This window comes from Dipodomys merriami, unplaced genomic scaffold (genome assembly GCF_024711535.1).
Source record: "Dipodomys merriami isolate MVZ:Mamm:240054 unplaced genomic scaffold, mDipMer1.0.p SCAF_12, whole genome shotgun sequence".
In the NCBI taxonomy this organism is placed as follows: domain Eukaryota; kingdom Metazoa; phylum Chordata; class Mammalia; order Rodentia; family Heteromyidae; genus Dipodomys; species Dipodomys merriami.
Window position 1 is genome coordinate 30461900 of NW_027202493.1, and position 19047 is coordinate 30480946.

Sequence of the window (19047 nt, forward strand, 5' to 3'; positions counted from 1 at the left end):
CTTCTTCCAACCTAAATATGATCTTTATTTTCTTACTGACTTGAAGCTTTTGGGAAAAGAAATTAGCTGTCTCATTAAAACAATCTGCTTTCAGAGTCTGGTTATTTAAACCAGAAGTGAGACGCATTCATGTCTCCAGGTAGCAGGCAATCGACATGCGGTATGAAGCAATCAGGCACACTAGAGGAACACACACTGGCATGGCCCACTGAGCCTTAAGATGGGTCTTATTTTGATTGTTCCTGAGGGGCTCTGTCTTTTCTAGAATGAAAGCTTCAAATCTGTTTCCCACAAAGGAGCCCTATAAATACAGGTAATTATTGGTTAGTCAGGTAATGTGGGCAAATATGACTAGCTATACTTTGAAAATAGGAACAATTTATGTTTCTACATTAAGGAGGAAAAGACTGATGAGATTTTTTTAAACCCAGCATTAAATAATAATAATACTGTTTAAGTGAATTTCTTAGATATTTGTTAGGACAACATTTAAATCATCATAGAAGTTAGACAAAAAGACTGTGAACCTAAAAACTTTAGAATGCTCTACTTAGAGGTTAAAACATTGTGTGCTTTCCACTTTTTATGTGTTCAGTTAAGCAAGCTCTTTCAAGTGTCTAAATTTCTTTGTCTTTTTTTGGGAGAGGGGGGTCTGGTCGTGGGGCCTGAACTCTGGGCCTGGGCGCTGTTCCTCAGCTCTTCAGCTCAAGGCGAGCGCTCTACCACTTGAGCCACAGCACCACTTCTGGCTTTTTTCTTTTTGCTTATGTGGTGCTGAGGAATTGAACCCAGGACCTCATGCATACAAGGCAAGCACTCTACCACTGAGCCACCTTCCCAGCCCCAAGTGTCTAAATTTCTACGTGGTTGACAAATGTTACTAATATTTCGGCCAGGTTTTAATAAAATGTCTAACGTGCAAAGGATGAGACCAAAGAAGCTGACAATGTCATGTGCACACACACAAGAATGAGGAGATGGAACCCAGCACCCTTTCCCCATAATGCCTAGGGCTCTCCAGGTCGTGGCAGACAGTGGAATCTTTTTGGATGTGGTCAGTGAGATCCATCAGCTATCTGACTTGCTGGACACATTTTCTATTTGGAGCTGGAGTAGCTCACTCAAGAATGATGTCAACAATGCCTGAGACTCCGGTTTCTCATTTCATGAATTAGGGTAACCTTTTGTTCCCCCTGTTTTGGACTTCACTAGTCAAGCACACTAATCCAACAGTGCCTCTCCACACCCATACAACTACAAAACCTAGGATGAAGATGAAAAGATTTCTTCAAAACACCTGCCAGTCAGCCCTGGGTTACCGTGAGGCTGGTGGACTGGAGCCAAGAAATGCAACCAAGACTGAGTTTCTCCTTGATACCTTCTGATCAAAGCAGGTTAAATTGTTAGAACAATCCACTGTATCCCATTTTTTTTTTCTGTTAGGGAAAGGCGACATGAGCAGCCTTGAATGAAAGGAACCAATGCAATAATCCTTTTTTTTTTTTAAATGTCAGAAGATAGATCTTCTAAATTTGGGCCACTTCCATTTAGAGTATGAAGTGAAATCATTAAAAGATGGGGCGAGTTATTGCTTCTAGAAGGAATCCGCATGGCTCCCGTGTGTCCTGTAGTTCTCTGTGTTATGGAAATGCATTTCTTCATGATTCAGAATAATGAATTTCTTCATGATTCTGGATAGGACACACTGGCTAGGAAAATAGACATACCACAGAGATCACCTGCCTTGCAGACATAAACAGCCACAGGTGTATACCTGGAAGGCAGTGAGGGATTTTGATCAGAAATTGCTGATCTCACCTGTGTTTACATAGTAGCATGGCTGATATTTCTGTTCTCTATCAGCTCCCGTGGAAAGTTTTTACAAATCTCCAGTGAAAATATTTTCCACATGCATTAAAAAAAGAGCCACAGTGGTTAATTGCTGTGGGTGAGGTGGCTATCTACCCTGAAGGCTGAATCTTTATTCTAGCAATTTCTGACAAGAGATGATTGCAGTTTCAGTGATTTGCAACTTAGGTGATTTCAATCAACCTTGTTTGGCTCCAGGTTTGGCAGTCCCTCTCACCACTATGAGAGATGAACCCCTAAGAGTGTGTGTGGGGGTCTCCTCACCTCCCCCCAGGCAGCAGGTGGGGGCTCCACTGGAGGGTAGTACTTAGGCACGTCCCAGGCCACCACAGCCATGAACCATTTGAAGTCTTTGCACTTGAGTTGTTTACGCAGTTCTTTCTGGGCGGAGATGTCTCCGGTGGACAGGTGCCTGTACTCTGGCCGCCGCTGGTAGATGTATTCTGCAAACTCATCCATCCAGGTCTCAGCTACCCGCTTCAGATTCTACACAGAAGAAAAGTAAAAAACCAAACAATCCAAAACACAAACACAACACAATAACAACATTGGCGTATATGCTCAAAGGGGTGGTTTTAGTTTCAACAGAAATTGAAGAGAGAAAGGAATCAGGCAACCTCAGGCAACGCTGGCTGGTGGCTTATTAACACTGAGGGTTTTCATAAGGAGTGTGGTGAGCTCAGCTTGGGGCTGTGTGCGCTTTCTGTTCAGGCATGGTGCTCAGTTGCCAATGTGGCCTTTAATTTATCAGAGACTGTTAGAGTCAGCTCACAATGACGTCCATTTTCCTTCTGTTATTCCATGTTTCTATTCCTTTTTCCCCCACAAAGAACAAAGGAATTGAAAGGAGGAGAAATAGGCGGTTCCTTTTAGGTATCAAAGTGCCAAAAATATTTTGAAAAACATGTGCCAGGGAAATTCAAGGACACAAAAGACAAATACACTACTGTTCTTTTTTTTCCCTCACTACATTGTGATAGCTTGACAAAACGGCATTCATAACCTTGTGTTGTGATACTGTGATGTGTGGCCAACTGAGTTTAGTAATTTACTTTGTTATGAAGGAGGATGAAGGAAGCATCACCTTCTCCGCAGGTGATCTTTGGGGGTGAAGGAAGCCTTAAGTTGCTGGTAGGGAAATAAGCACATTCTTTAGGGATATGAAGGTATGTGAACTGAAAGGAAGAAGGAACACCAATCTTCCTGGCAGTTTAGAACTGAGCAAGTTATATATATCCACATTAGGTTTATCTGAGAGTGACAAAATTAACATCTCTCTCTCTCTCTCTCTCTCCTTCTATCCCCCCCTCCCTCCCTGCCTCTCTTCATCTCTCTCTCTCTCTTTCTCTCTCTCTGTCTCTGTCTCTGTCTCTGTCTCTGTCTCTGTCTCTGACTCTCTCTCTCTCTCTCTCTCTCTCTCTCTCTCTCACAAACACACACACACACACACACACACACACACACACACACATCATGGGGATGTTGTAGGATTATCTGGGAACTACTGATCCCAGCTACTCAGGAGGCAAAGACAGGAGGATAACAGTTTGTAGCTAGCCCAAGCAAAAGTAAATGAGATCCTATTCAAAAGAAGCTGGGCATGGTGCAATCTTGTGGAAGGCAGAGGTAGATCTAATACTGGTTGGGAAAAAGTGCAAGATCCTATCAGAAAAACTACAGCGACAAAACTATAAGAGCATGGCTGAAGTTGTGGAATGTTTGCTTAGAAAGAGCTGTAGCACTGAGTGTAATCCCAATATATATATATATATATATATTAAGGTAATGTTTGGAAATGTTTCTGAATGGTACTTGGAACATAGTAAATACTATGAAAACCAGATCTTTTATTACATTATTTATTAATAATTAATAAATAATGCGCAATGGAAGAACGGAAGAATCTGAGGATTGGGGTTGGCCATACAAAATGTGGCCATTGCTTGGGCCTTTGAGAAGCGATGCAAGGAGAAGAGATGCTCTTTGACATTCCTTGGAGTTCTATCTGGGTAAGTGGAAGAGAGAGTTGTTGCTTCCCGCTGGGAAGCTCATTTTCATAGGTAGGGGTCTTAAAAACTGATTTCTCTCAGGTTCAAGAAAACATCTTTCCAATTCCAGTTCCAGTTCCAATTCCTTATTATTTTAAGTGCATGGTTGGCATGAACACTGACCTCATCCATTGACTCATTTGCACATAGAGAACAAAATGACCAGGAAGATTGAGAACTCGAATAAGATCCAGACTCAAGTGAAGACAGTAAAAAGAAAAAAAAAAAAACCCGAATGATATTTAAGAAAATCAGAAAGATTGCTAGGAAACTTTAATTCAGACCTGGAACCATGCCAGAGGTATGCTGGGTATGGAGTCACAGTTATTGACATCTTAGTCCTAATGGGATTTTATACTCTGCCTCCAGCGTCTCTGGATGGAATGCTTGCTGTCTGCCCTTTTCCCGCTCCACAGTGTCTATGGATTTCTTGGTTACTTTTGCTTGATGGTGGGCTCAAATCAGCTCTCAGTCATTATAGCAAGATTCAAAAGGAGAGGAAGAGCCATGATGATTGTTCCAATTTCTTGGCTTCTTTTCCTTTCTTAGAGTGTCAGTGCCAGTGTCTTGCACTGACAATGCAAGAACCGGCTCCTGAGGGATTATTTGTCATTGTTTGATTACTAATATGTTACAGAATGATGTTACCAATAACAGCCCCCTCAGTGTATCTTGACAGATACTCAGAATAAATCCAGATATGCAGAATCGATCAGGTTTGGAATATTCTAGCTCTGGCCACTAATTCTGAATTATCCACTCACTAGTGTCTGCAGGCCTCTGCTCTGTGATAGATGGCTACACACACACACACACACACACACACACACACACACACACACACACACACACACACACACACACACACACACACACACACACACAGAGGAAACCCAAATGTGTGGTGTTCTTGCTACCTTGTCATTTACATTTCATTTTGACAGGCATTCTACAGGAAATGCAATTTGCTTTTTAATTTGTCCTCAGACAATTTTTCTTAGAGTTAGTAAAAAAGATGCAAAGGTGGAATTAAAGAATAAGTTGATAATATTACAACCTTATAAACAAAGTTGACATTAGGTATAATCCCAACTGGTTTTTTCCCCCTGAACTACAATTATTACAAAACTAAAGTAGAAATATCTATTTTTTCACTATACTGCATCTCTCCGGTTCTATGCTTGTGGTATAATTCACTATAAACCCAGTCTTTATGTTCCTGTTCCTGGCTTTATGGCTAGGACTGTTCAAGGGACCCTTGGCCTATGGCATCTTGCTTATTGTCTTAGCCTCTCAGTTCTCTAGATTTATTTTTTCAAAAAAATTGTATGTTTTGTGTCTCTTGTCTGGTTATAAGCATATTTGTGTGCTCATCTGAGCATGTGGTTAGATTAAGAAAGCAATCATATTGTAAGATTAAGCAATCATATTGTAAGATTAAGAAAGCAATCATATTGTAAGTTGAATGTGAACTCATTTATAACATGTCTATTGAGGGAAGCAGTGAAATAAAAACAATTAAAAAGGGCTGGGAAGGTGGCTCAGTGGTAGAGCGCTTGCCTTGAGCTGAAGAGTTGAGGGACAGTGCCCAGGCCCAGAGTTCAGGCCCCACGACCAGCAAAAAAAAAAAAAAAAGAAAAAGAAAAAGAAAAAAAAATTAAAAATTAAATCATTTAGCTGGGCACTGGTGGCTCACGCCTGTAATGCTAGCTACTCAGGAGGCTAAGATCTGAGAATTGAAGTTCAAAGCCAGCCCAGGCAGGAAAGACTGTGAAATTCTTATCTCCAATAAACCACTAGAAAACTGGAAGTGGCACAGTGGCTCAAGTGGTAGAGTGCTCGCCTTGAGCTGAAGAGTTCAGGGACAGCTCCCAAGCCCAGAGTTCAAGCTCCATGACTGACCAAAAAAAAATTAAACCATTTGCCATACTGAAGATGTAGCTCAGTGGTACAGTACTCATTCAGCATGTACAAGGCACTGGGTTCAATCTCCAGCAAACTACACACACACACACACACACACACACACACACACACACACACACACACACACACACACACACACACACACACACACACACACACACACACACACACACACACACAGAGTAAATTTTTGTTTATTGTTTTGTTTCTGAACAGAATTGGTGGTACTGATTAATTTTATTGATTCATTTGGGAAAGGTTCAAGGAGTGATGATAAGTATTAGGCAGCAATAAGAAAAAGGGTAGACGGCAGCAGGTTGATAAATGGTCAACTCCATGTTGCAACAATGAGAAGTACAAAATGTCATGTCAAAACCAGCTTTACAATGTCGGTGTGGGGGGGGAAGGGGGTATAATTGGGTGGGGGGAGGGGGGTATAATTGGGTGGGGGGAGGGGGGAGGCGGGGAAGGGAGGTGAAGGGTAAACAAAGGAGGAGGCTGCAATGCTTGGTAAGAAATGTATGCATTATCCTGCCCATGTAATTGTAGCCCCTCTGTACAGTATGTTCTCAAATAAAATAAAATAAAATTAAAAAAAAAAAAAGTAAAAAAAAAAAAGGTCAACTCCAGCAAAGCTGTAAAGAAGCTGGGCTGGAGGATTTGCCAGTTAGCTCTGATTATTACATCCTTTTCAAATTGGAGAGAAGCAGGATGATGGACATGTACCAGACAGAATGTCAAATCCTTGATTCCTTTCCTGTAGTTTTCCAGGAGATGAGAAAAGAGAAACAGCCTACTAGTCCCCAAACCTGAAACTGCTTGTTTGTCCCTTTCACCGACACTTAAAAATTAAATAACATGTCTTGTCCCCGATCACCCATTCTGACCATTTTGGAATACATACAGGTGCTCTGTTCTCTGAAGAGAATTTCCTCTCAGCAGGGAATTTTCTAAAATATCAATTGTTATGATCAAGGGCGATCTAGGTGGCAGGCTGCATAAAGTCATCATTCTAGAGATAACAATCCACTGGGTGCATTTGCTCCTGTCATCATGAATCTGTGCTTCATTTTGGGAAGACCACAGGAATGCAGAGAACTTCTCAAGAACGTCTCAAGAAGACGTTGGTTCGTCTTTCATACACTGTAGAATAAATTCATTCCCTCCAAGAAGTAGTCGTAATCATACACACGTTGGGGTCCACAGGTGTATTTAGACAGGAGCATATATTGCACATTGAAATGCACAGAGGGAACAGGACTGATGCAAAACTGCTTTATTCACGTAAGTATTCATAGCTGTGTCAGCTTGCAGAGTCATGAAATGGAGACATCCCCGTAACATCTCTTGCTAGAGATGGCAAAAAATAAAAGAGTTCTAGTTTTTCCATCTAACCCTGAGATTGGATGAATTTTGAGAAAGGTGATGATTTACCCAAAAAAGATAGATATTAAGAGAAAAAGAATAGAGTTTGGAGACTTGGAGATCTATACATGGAATCATTTTTCCTGAACTATCAAAGGTTGTATCTGTAGAGCTTGTCTTATATACACAGAGCCCGGTTGTTTACTGGATTTCCTATTTGTTTGATATTTATTTATTTAAAGTGTTTTTTTACCAGATAAAGTCTCTTGTTTTTGTCTAGGCTTATATCAGACTATGGCCTTCCTACTTACAGTTTTCTGTGTAGTTGGGATGATAATAATGAACTACGAAACTCTTCTTATTTGTTGAGATGGGTCTCACTAATTTTTTTCCCCTTTGGTCTGGATTGACTCATAACTACATCCTCCAGATTATCTGCTTCTGAGTAGTGGGGATTACAGGCTTGAACCATATTGTCCTTAAAATTTTAAATGAATGTGCTTTTTTCATCTCATTATATGTTTGTACACCTTAAGATTTCTGTGGATTCTTTTTCACCTTCTGGCACTTGCTGGTACTCTACTAGCCTGTGCTTCAGATACCTGAATAGGGTGCACAGATCCTTTCCCTCATCTCTGAAACATCCCTCCAGAAAGTCATCTTGGTCTAGACTCTCATTGAAGATTTCTTTTGCTGGTCCTAGGGCTTGAACTCAGAGCCTGGGTACTGTCCCTGAGCTTCTTTTGCTCAAGGCTAGTGCTCTACTATTTGAGTCACAGTGTCACTTCTGCCTTTTTCTGAACTGGGATTACAGGCATGAGCTACTGAAGGCCTGGCTACTGAAGATTTTATAGAATTGGCAGAAACTTAGTTGATTGAGCAGCATGAATGTCAGTACTTGACCACTTGGATTTCTGGTGAAATGAGGAGGTTGGGTCTAGCGGGCACCATCTTGGTCACGTGGTGGATAGGGAATTGGATTTATCTGGCACTACCTTGTCCCTGAGCTCCTTTTTGCTCAAGGCTAGTGCTCTATGTGCCACATTCAGCCTTTTCTGTGATTAATTGGCAATGAGTCTCCCAGACTTTCCTTCTGGGGCTGGCTTTGAATCATGATCCTTAGATCTCAGCCTCCTGAGTAACCATGATTATGGGCATGAGCCACTGGCACCCAGCTCGTTCCCACACTTTTGTTGCATAAGAGTTGACCATTCTTTAAGACATTGCATCAGAGGTCCTATTTATTCTCTTGTATAAACCCCTGCCTATATGAGCACCCCTATTCACCAGCTGTAATTCTGTAATTCACCAGCTGAGTATTCTGTCTATGCCTATATTAGTTCTTTTGACTCAGTGCTCTGTCCTTTAGACAAACAATAAAAGCAACAATTTTCTTATTTCTCCCAATTAGAATGACCACATTAAGTGCATGGTACTCAGTTAAGTGTGGATGTCAGATAATCAACAAATAATTTAAAAATGTATGTACAAATAGCATTTGTTAATACCAAAATTATTTGTTGCTTACCTAAAACTCACCTGAGCATCTTGAACTTTTATTTGCAAAATCTGGCAACTCTATTCCCAATAGACAAAATTGGCATCTTATATGTGCCTCACAAAGGCATTTTAAATCTTAAATGAAGCTGGCATATGCTAATGTCAATAAGCTAATGTCAATGCACAATGAATGTTTTGCTTCTGTAGAAATAGTACCAGAGAAATATCAAGCAGGTCTCTGCTGAGGAGTCAGCTGTAAATATGCACTGCTATAATAGAAGCATGAAACCCCATTGCTCTTCACTTTTTACCATGTGGGATCCTGCTGGTTGTCTATCTGGGAAGTGAGCAGGGAGACAGCCACAATGCTTAAGAAAACAGCAAAACTAATTAGTAGCTAGAGGCTAGGGCTCAGCATGCCTACAATGGGCTTTCTAGGTGTGTGTTAACCTCAGCCTGAAAATAAGTAGGCAGATACCTCTTTCTTCACATATTTGAACTGGGTTTATCCCGGCTCAAGTTTGTATGGGTAAGGAAGACTGAAGGGAGAGAACTTAATCTCATTCGAGTTGGAACTAAGAGGGTTTTTCTTTTCCGAGGAAGCACCCACCCAGCATGGAGTTCATGCAAAAGTTTTGAGGACGTCAACTACTAATGCTGAGGAATAAGTTTATTTTTTGGTGTAGAAAGAGAGTGAAAGGTTTCTCCATTTTAAAAGTTGCAGACCTTCATGCTTTGTGAATGATAAATGAAATAAAAGGTGTTATTGGTGTACCTTCCATGCATACAAAGCAGTGATATATAGCACTTCAGTTTTTTGGCACCCTTGGGTGCTGTCTCATGTATTACAGCATATTCCCCTATTCAGCCCAAATTTGTATTTATTTCTGCTTTCTCTATGTTTCCCAGATGTTTATCAGCAAGTTTAGATTCACTTAGAATTCAAATCTTGTTTTCTTTGCACTACCAAACACTACATTTTTCCTTAATTCTAATACTCATCTGCCATTTGAATTGATATTTTCCAGGAACATTTAATCAAATTTCTAGTTCAGTTCTTAAGAATGAATATTCAGCTCTGATATGTCCAGCTTTATTGTGCATGCAACATAAGAAAAATAGATACTTCCAATTTTCCTGCTGTTTGATGCAACTATATAAACCTATTCACTATTTATATGTGTATATGTACATATATAATTATATACATATGTGTAATACATATACATAAAAATATATATGTACATAAATACATACAGCACATATACAATGTATATATATGTGTATATATATATATATATATATATATTTGCCAGCAGCATTTAAGACCTTGCTGTTCAATTATGCTAAAAATACAGATTGTTTTTCAATGTATTATTTGTGATTTGCTTATTTCTCTGGCCACAGGCTGTCCCATGAATTTGTATTATTTGGGCCAGTTCACCTCAGTTGTGTGCTTTTATTTCTTTGTGAGGGTTGTGATTTTTACTTGTGCACTGGTGTGAACTCAATCCACATGCTGTGTTTGTGTCAATATTAAACTATTTTATTTCAGTGAGCTGAGTAATAGATTTCTCTTTCTTATCTTTTTTAGCGCTCCCCTCTCTCCACTCCTCCCAGAACTGATGATAGCCAGAAAACCCAATCTCACAGAGAAGCAGTTTCTTATTTGTCACAGTCACTGCTACAGCAAGGAATTGCATCACTATCAGATGATTTTAAAAATTCTGCTTTGATTTGAATGCATATCTTGTTTCTTCTTTGATGCTTAAGAGGGCTTTAGTGGCTCAGTAGTCATATCCCAAAGCCCTCTTCTCATTGATAATATGATAATGTCATCATGGGTAGAGCTCAAAAGAGAATCTCCTTAAGAGAGCCCCAACCTCACAACAATTATTCAGCTGAGCTCTACTTTTCTCTGATCTGAGACTTCTTTGAAGTCAGTGGGAAGCCTTCAGCATAGGGAGAGGAAGCTAATCCAGTCCCACAAAGCAGGCTTCTCTGACAGGCAATTTCCTCTTCCCTTTCCCTCAAGGCGGGTGAGCTCTTTGCAGGTGGTTATCTGCTTTTGGTTGTCTTAACAGGGTTGGCTTTTTTTCTTTGTTTTTTGTATCTCTATTATATATTTTTGTCGGAATATTTTGGGTATTTATGGTAGTGTTTATAAAAAAACATTTCTTGTGACCTTTAGATACATGACCAACAAACCAAAAAAACTACTGGTATGATTTAGTGACATTACAAAATGTAATATATTTGTAATGCTCATGGAGTTTTAATAGATTGGACATTGATCATATTTAAGCATACAGATTTGTACACAGTACAAATTATGCATAGAATAATAGAGATGTGAGATATATATGTGCATGTGAAGCCATCATCAAAATAATGATAATCTGTTCCTCACATCTACATGTTTTCTCTTGCCTCCTTCCAACCCCATTTTGTGGCAGCTATCAGTATCTATAGGTTAATTTTCAGAATTTTAGATAGATAGCATGTGTTTTTTTTTGTTTATCTAGTGTCTTTCACTCACATAGTTATTCTGAGGCTCACCCATGGAGTTTCATGTATTTATGTCCATTATAGTTTTCTTTTTTTGGTTGGTCATGGGGCCTGAACTCTGGGCCTGGGCACTGTCCCTCAGTTTTTTCAGCTTAAGGCTGCCACAGCACCACTTCTGTTTTTTCTGCTTATGTGGTGCTGAGGAATTGAAACCAAGACCTCATGCATGCAAGGCAAGCGCTCTACCACTGAGCCACCTTCCCAGCCCCTGTCCATTACATTTTATCACCTACACTGAAATCTCATCAGCAGTGGGTAATCATTCCAGTGACTCCTTAACCTCCCTTACTCATATTATTGTAGCCTTTTCCAGTTTTTCTATTATAAAAACAAGTGTCTCATCATGTTTTTAATTTGCATTTCTCCATCAACTAACTATGCTAAGCATCTTTAGATGTTATTTACCTTTATGCATTTTCTTTAATGAAATAGCTGTTCAAGATTTTGCCTATTAAAAACCTTTTTTTAGGTGCTAGGGACTGAACTCAGGATCTTGTTTGTGCTAAGTATGGACTCTATCCATCACTTTGGAAGAATTATTGGATTTTGAGAATTCGTTATATATTCTGCATACAAGTCCTCTGTCAAAAATGAGTCTGAGGACACACATTGCATGGTGAGGATCTGGCCTCCTTGTTTGAGTCTACTCGGGGTTCAGAGAGGCTCTGCCACTCAGAGGACTGAAGTACCACAAGCTCAAGTTATGCTGTCATTACAAGTAATGGTCATGGCATTGTTTCTTCAGTAGTTTGACAGGAAATAAAGAGCAGAAGCAGAAGGAGAGAAAGAGGGCTGGTACTGAGACTCTTTTGGAGAGCAATGGAGACAGTGTGGGACAACCATAATGTTGCTCTATGTATGCCAGTGGTTGTTGGCAGATCCTCTATGGTTTAAAAATGAGAAAGAAAAAAATGGGTGGCTTTCTGATTACTCATTGTAGGGTTCTTTGCTCTAATATAATATCTGTTCGAAATATGGGTAGTTTGTGAAAGTTGTCGGTCAAATTTTATAAACTATGTTCAGAAGTAGAACACTAAGAGCAGCAGCCACCACACAGCTAATGTTTGATTATTTTTTTCAGTTTATAAACCATTTTATATAAGTCAACTAGCACTAAGAAAAGAAGATACATTGGGGCTAGAGTTGCACTGGGAATGGAGTTCTTGCCATGAACTAAGGAAGTATTAGCAATTAGGTGATTAAAATGGAAATGTAATAGCAGAGACCTCAAGTTCAGTGTCCTTGTGTATTCATGCACCTCATGGGAAGAAGTGGAGTGTGAAATATAAGTTTCTCCCATCAGGTGCTTCTGTGGCTTCATCGTGGGGCAGGGCTCCTGCAAGGCAGAGTTAGAAGCAAGCAGCCATTTTCCTCAGTGCAAGAGTTACATTTTTGGTAACTGAGATTATGGCATGCTAAAATATTTTAATTTGCTTAAATTTCAGGAGCTTAATTTCATAGCAGCAGGGACCTATTTTGTTGAAGCAAGCTTTCTGTTATTTCTGAGTCTCCAGTGGAGTTGTGAATGTGGGAAAATGTTCAGTTCTAATGGGGATAATGATAAAAAGGCAATTATAATTCCTCTTAGCCCACAAATAGGGCTCACCATGTAGTTTGTTTCTCAGATGCTTTGAGGAAATAAGCTATATAAATGCTAAATAACAACATGAAGCGTCAAATGCTCTAGGTAGAAGGAAGACTCACCAAAACAGACTGAAATGGTTACCACTAGAAATAGAAAACAAATCCCTTTTTAATTTCATTAAGAAGGACAAAGTAAAAGTAATGATTAATCTTGACAAACCAAATATGTAAAATAGAAAGGGCTAAAATTTGAATCTTATATTTACTTAGGCACAAACAGCTATGTAAACAGCAGGTGTGAAAAGCGAATATAAAATGTGGGTTTCTTTGGTGACAGCCCTTTCCCCCCCTCCCCCCTCCCAGTTCGGATTCCCCACAGCTTGGGACCACTTGGTTCAGTTATATTCTTTGCTTTCCTCATGAGGAAGTATGACAGAATTGATTCACAAGTCATAGCTGAGCTACAACTTAGAAAGCATCAAGAAATATTGGAAAGAATTAAACTGAGAAAAATGGCTTCATGTTGGGAAGAACATAGTATCCATGGGATACTATCGGGCAGAAAATATGCACATAAATAGGAAACTGAAGGATAGCTCCAAGAGGCTTTGAAAGAAATTGTTCAGTTTTGAAATATCTTCATGCATTTTTTCACTACATATGAACTGTCAGTGAGTTTTTTCTTACTCTCCCCCATAGCTATGAGTGGTGGTGACAACTCGATGCTTGACCCTCACACTGCCGAAAAATTAAAACAACAACGACAACAATGTGTTATACTATGGTTATTTGTGAAGCCAAGAAAAATACATAAATAGCAAGTGAAGGTCAAAGAGTGGGAAATCAAATTGAGTTTTATGTTTTCCTGCTTCATCTGTTGTAGATCCTTGATGTTTTTGGTCTACACAAGCCTACAATGCCCAGAGTATAAAAGGGGGGACATGAAGCATGTGGATGAGCGCTCTGTTGCTGGTGTCCTACCAGAAACTTATCCCAGTTAAAGGAATGCCCTAAGGTGAAGCCCCCTTACTCTACAAAGAGATGTCCTCCTTGAGTTGAAGAGCTGAGGGACAGAGCTCAGGCCCAGAGTTCAAGTCCCAGGACTGACAAATAACAAAACCCAAAGAGATGTCCTAATGCTACTGGTTCAGGATGTATAGCATGTCATATACATTTCTACCTGCCACACACTAAGCACACGATAAACATTTAGTGACAATATGTCTCTAGCACTAAGCATTCATGAAAGCTAGAAATGACATTTATCCTTTTATGGTATTTAATGATCTATTGGATCATTATTGTCATATAATAATAATTATGAATTATTTTTTAGGGAGATAACAGGGAGAATTATATTATCACCCATGATATTTTAAATAGAAAGATGCAGATAATAAAAGGTATTATATTCTTTTGATGGCAGATATTCTATGTATTTTGTGGCCAAGAGGGAAAAGTAGCATCCACATGATTGCAGTATGTGAATCATCTTTAGTTCTTGCCCCTAGTGTTGCAAAGCTGTATTGGCCTTTTTTGTTATATTGCAGGAAAAATTAGAGATGGTTATTGTTTTCAGAGGGATAGCTTCTGTACAGCAGATTTAGCATTTATAGGGTGGAGTCCTTGGGGGAAAATTGATCATTTCCTGCTTCTGAGAACATGTTCCCAAAAGGCCACCATGTCCCTGAACTCAGTGATAGTTTCACATAAAGTATCTGAACTCCATAGTCTTTAAGAGTACAAGACATAAGCTCTGGCTGTCACTGCGTGTAAGATGGTCATGCCATAGTTCTTATTTGCTGGGCAGTTTTATGAGAGTAAACCTATTCATAGTCATGAGGGGAGAAAGGTCAATTTGTGGGAATATAGGTTTTCCATTCATCACCCCCCATTACAGTTTTGTGGATGTTTTTGTTCTCAGATATCAAACTAGTCTTTTCAATTTGTTATTTTTGGTGACAAGAGAGGCAGGAGAAGTATTGTATTTTTCTCTTTTAGAGACTTCAGAGCGAAAGAGAGAGAGAGAGAAAGAGAGAGAGAGAGATTCTTTACACCACATGCAACCAAGGGCTCATAATTAACTTGGGGTGGTCTGTCTTCTCCCCCTGAAGCCCTTATTTTTTCCTCTCTTCTTTCCACCTCTCTCCACCCTCATCAGTGTCATGAATGTGAGATGATTTATGAAGTTCAGAGAGCTGGTTGTCATCAGGGAGATGTCCATGGAAGAAAGTCATCTTGGGAAGTATATTAAGGAGATATTTCATAACTGACACAGAATCAAAGCAGCCATTTGAGATCCCTCAGACCTCAAATTTAGCTTTCATGAACATGAAGTATAAGAACCACAGGAAATCTTCAAAGGTCATTGCATTTAACAAAGAGCCTTAAGTGAATTCATGAAGTGAACGTATTTGTAATTTGTACATGTTAGTGTAGCCCATAGGGTCATTAAATATAACCTGTGAATATAAAATAGCCATATATCCATGTATTAAGAAATGTTTTAGCTTTGTATGACATGTACTTCCTCTTCTGTTAATCATGGCACTAACGCAAATCAACATGAACACAGCTTATACATAAGCAAACTATGCAAGTTTCAGATCTGATGCCATAATAAGTTTGTCCTCATTTCACTCTTTCCTATCTTCATATTATTCTAGCATTGTGATATTACAGGTTACCATGGGGACTCTATTAAAGCACTATTAATTAAGAGAATTTATGATTTGTGTTTGATTGGCCCATCATTTGAATTCCTAGAGCTAGGATAGTGCTGTCACTGTGTGTGTGTGTGTGTGTGTGTGTGTGTGTGTGTGTGTGTGTGTGTGTGTGTGTGTGTGTGTGTGTGTGTGTATGATATCATATACATATATATGATATATTAAGCTAAAAATTTCTGGAAGAAGATTTTGTAGGCTCTAGAATTTTTATTGGAGAATTTTTGTGTATGTCCTCCTTTATCAGAGGCTAGGCTAGGCTGTTTCTTAGAATTCATCTTATCTTAAACCAAACACAGCCTCATCTCCTTTCTCCTAACCTCTCTGTTTCTCCACTGTACTGTTTTCTCTTAGATGCCAAGATGAAAACCTCATAGTCACATTTGACCTTCCCTTCTTTGCACAGTTTAACAAATCAATAAAGATCTTTGATGAGATTTTCTTTCATGGATGTTGCTGGAGTTCAAAATGTCACTTTCTGTTGTCTCTCTCCCCTTTGGTACATCTTGTTGGTTTCTTTCCCCCTCATCTACTTTCTTCATGGCATTTCTAGTTTAAAAACTATCAGCACCTCCCTAGGGTATGTTGTATCTGCACCAAGGGTCCTTCAGAGTCTGCCACCAATGCACATTTATGGTTCAAACACAGCGCTTTGTAAGTCTTTATGCCTGCCCTTTCTGTTTTGCCCGTGAATGTACCAGCTGCTCCTGTTAATTCTGTAAGGCACTGGATTTACAAGAGTGTGGACTTTGGACACACAAGTGTGCGTGCATCGGTGCTAGTCTTGGGGCTTGAACTCAGCACCTGGATGCTGTCCCTGAACTTTAGTGCTCAAGGCTGGAGCTCTAGCTCTTGAGCCATAATTCTGCTTCTGGCTTCTTTTGGCTAGTTAATTGGAGATCAGAGTCTCATAGAATTTCTTGCCCAGGATGGTTTTGAACCATGATCCTTAGGTCTCAGTTTCCTGAGTAGCAAGAATTAGAGGTGTGAGCCACAGATTCCCAGCTTAGACAGACCTTGATTCGTAATTCCAGATTACATTCACCATTCACTATGCATACACCATGTAACCTCTATTTTGTGTAATATGAATTTAACATTTTCAAGAACTATGGAGCATCCTGTACAATTTGACCTTTAAGAGATTTCACTTCTTTAATTTTATCTATTATCTTGGAACTGGGAAAATCTAAAATCTGTTCTTGAATGGTTGCCATAAAAGTCAAGGTGAAAGTTTAGAATAAAAAGAATAAATTATAAATGCTCTGTCATGGGTGCGAGGTAAAAGTCTACAGTCTTCAGATCTGTATGTTGTAGTGTCTCTTACAGACCCGGGATAAGATTGGATTCCAACTTTGTCTTCTATTGGCACTCAAGGGGGCAGCTGTGCTTCTAGGACGGTCCTGTTCAGTCAGTTCCCAGGGGGTCTGGGAACTCTTCTGGGGGAAAATCTCATGGGTTGTGTTATTCTTCTTGGGACTACTGTTGTGCTACCATCAGCATGTGTTTAGCAATGGGGGAACTGTTCTCCATCTCTTACTCAATTCTTAATAAACTGAGGCTGGGTGAAAACTTGCTCAGAAGTTGGCATTGGTCATTGGTTCTGGGTTTTGAACCAGTATTCTCTAAAACTTATTAATTAAAACTTATTAAGTCCTTTAACTTATCAAGTGAGGAGGACTGAAGTTTCCAACTATGGTATGGCTTTCTCCTCCCTCTACCTCCACATTTCTACAAGTGCCATGACATATGTTATCTTGTATTGTCTTCTAAGGTGTTCTGTATGGAAATCTTTTCTTCCAAACAGATTGTAGTGCTGGAGAAAGAGAAAGTATTGAATAATATTCTTTGGTTTTATTTCTACAATCTCATGCTGTTTAATGGATTATTTGCTAGCCATACATTGTGTGTGTGTGTGTGTGTGTGTGTGTGTGTGTGTGTGTATGTGTGAATGTGTGTGTGTGAGAGAGAGAGAGAAAGAGAGAGACAGAGACAGACAGAGAGATTGAAGTTGTATGGAATCATCAGTCTACAAGTAGGTAAACAAAAAGTACACATTTTTCTGAGGAACTGAACGAGTTTTGCAAAGTACCGAAACAAGCCTTTGGGGTTTAGAAACCAGCTTCATCTCTATGACCTAATGAGTCTGCAAAGATTAAAATATCTATAAAGCAGGTGTGGATCAGAATTTCAAGCACCTTGACAGCTTCTCATCATTTCTGATGAATTAGTAATAATGTAGGGTGTAGCAAGGTAGTTGAAGTTCTCCCATGATATATCAGACTTTATTTTTCATTTTAATATACTTTTTTACTTAAAAATCATAAAGTGTTCCTTAGAGTGACAGCTGAGCTTCAATATTTATGACATTCTGATTGCTCTAGCAGTTTATAAAAAAATTAAAATGAGCCCTCGAGTAAAATTTAAGTGGAAAAGATTAAAATTCAGAATTATGGACTTCTTTCATTTGAATGAAGACTCCCTTTCCCCAGGATGTTTTATGTGCCAGCCCAACTTTCTCTACATTTTGACAGTCCTTGAAAAGTACTTCATTTCTTTCTCAGAAATATATCAACACTTGTATTTTTTGAAAATAAACCTTTTTTTTCAGATCAGCACAACTTTCTCCACCAAGCTTTTCACTCTACTTTTGACTGCAGACTAACATCCACCATCCAGCCTACAAATGAATGATTCATCTGGTGGCACAGATTGGAGAGTATATGAGTGAATGAAAGTTGGTAAGTGACAGAATAGTGTTATCTTTAAGATATTTTGAACTGCTATGCTATCCACACAGCTGATGCATGATATATGCTCAAAATTGTGTAATCTTTCACCTTCTTATGAGTTCTTCTTGTTTTAGGATTTAAGTACATTCCATCTTATGACTAAATTAAACCATATTTGCTTGTTCAAAATACAGGATTTGGCTCTTAGGGAAGAAGGGTATGAAGGGATATGGTAAGACATTATTTTTTCCCTTTCTTTTAGATTTTCCACATATGTAGTAGCAGTACATATTGTCATAAAGAGAACAGATGCAGTAATGAAGAAGGTAAATTGGACAACAAAGAAATTGTCAGGATTGTTTGGAGAAAGTACTGGGATCTTATCTTTCCCATTATACATGAACATATTCAGAGAGACAGAAGAGAAAAGCATCCTAGCCATTTGGCCCACAAATGTCTATCCAAAACAAGAATGAAAATAAATCTAGACTTGGTCAATTTTGGCACTTTGAGGATACAAACGTTTAGCAAATTTGTCTTCGTTACAAAAAGAAGACTGTTTAACTCTCCATCCTTCTCCTGTCTCATTGATGCTTCACTCACAGTGTGTGTGTGTGTGTGTGTGTGTGTGTGTGTGTGTGTGTGTGTGTGTGTGTGAGAATTGATCATAGATTCTGTAGACTTGAGTTTATACTCCTGCTCTGCTGTCTGTCATTTATGTGACTGTGAATG

At 39.1% G+C, this 19047-nt stretch overlaps 1 protein-coding gene across 1 annotated transcript in view; it reads right to left on the bottom strand.

The window, feature by feature from the left end:
• The window catches only part of Galntl6 (polypeptide N-acetylgalactosaminyltransferase like 6), an 847322-nt gene that overhangs the window by 46729 nt on the left and 781546 nt on the right, over positions 1-19047 (bottom strand). Inside the window, exon 10 of the mRNA XM_070016476.1 lies at positions 2134-2355. Within this exon, the coding sequence (XP_069872577.1) occupies positions 2134-2355 (222 nt within the window). The remainder of the gene's footprint in view (positions 1-2133; positions 2356-19047) is intronic.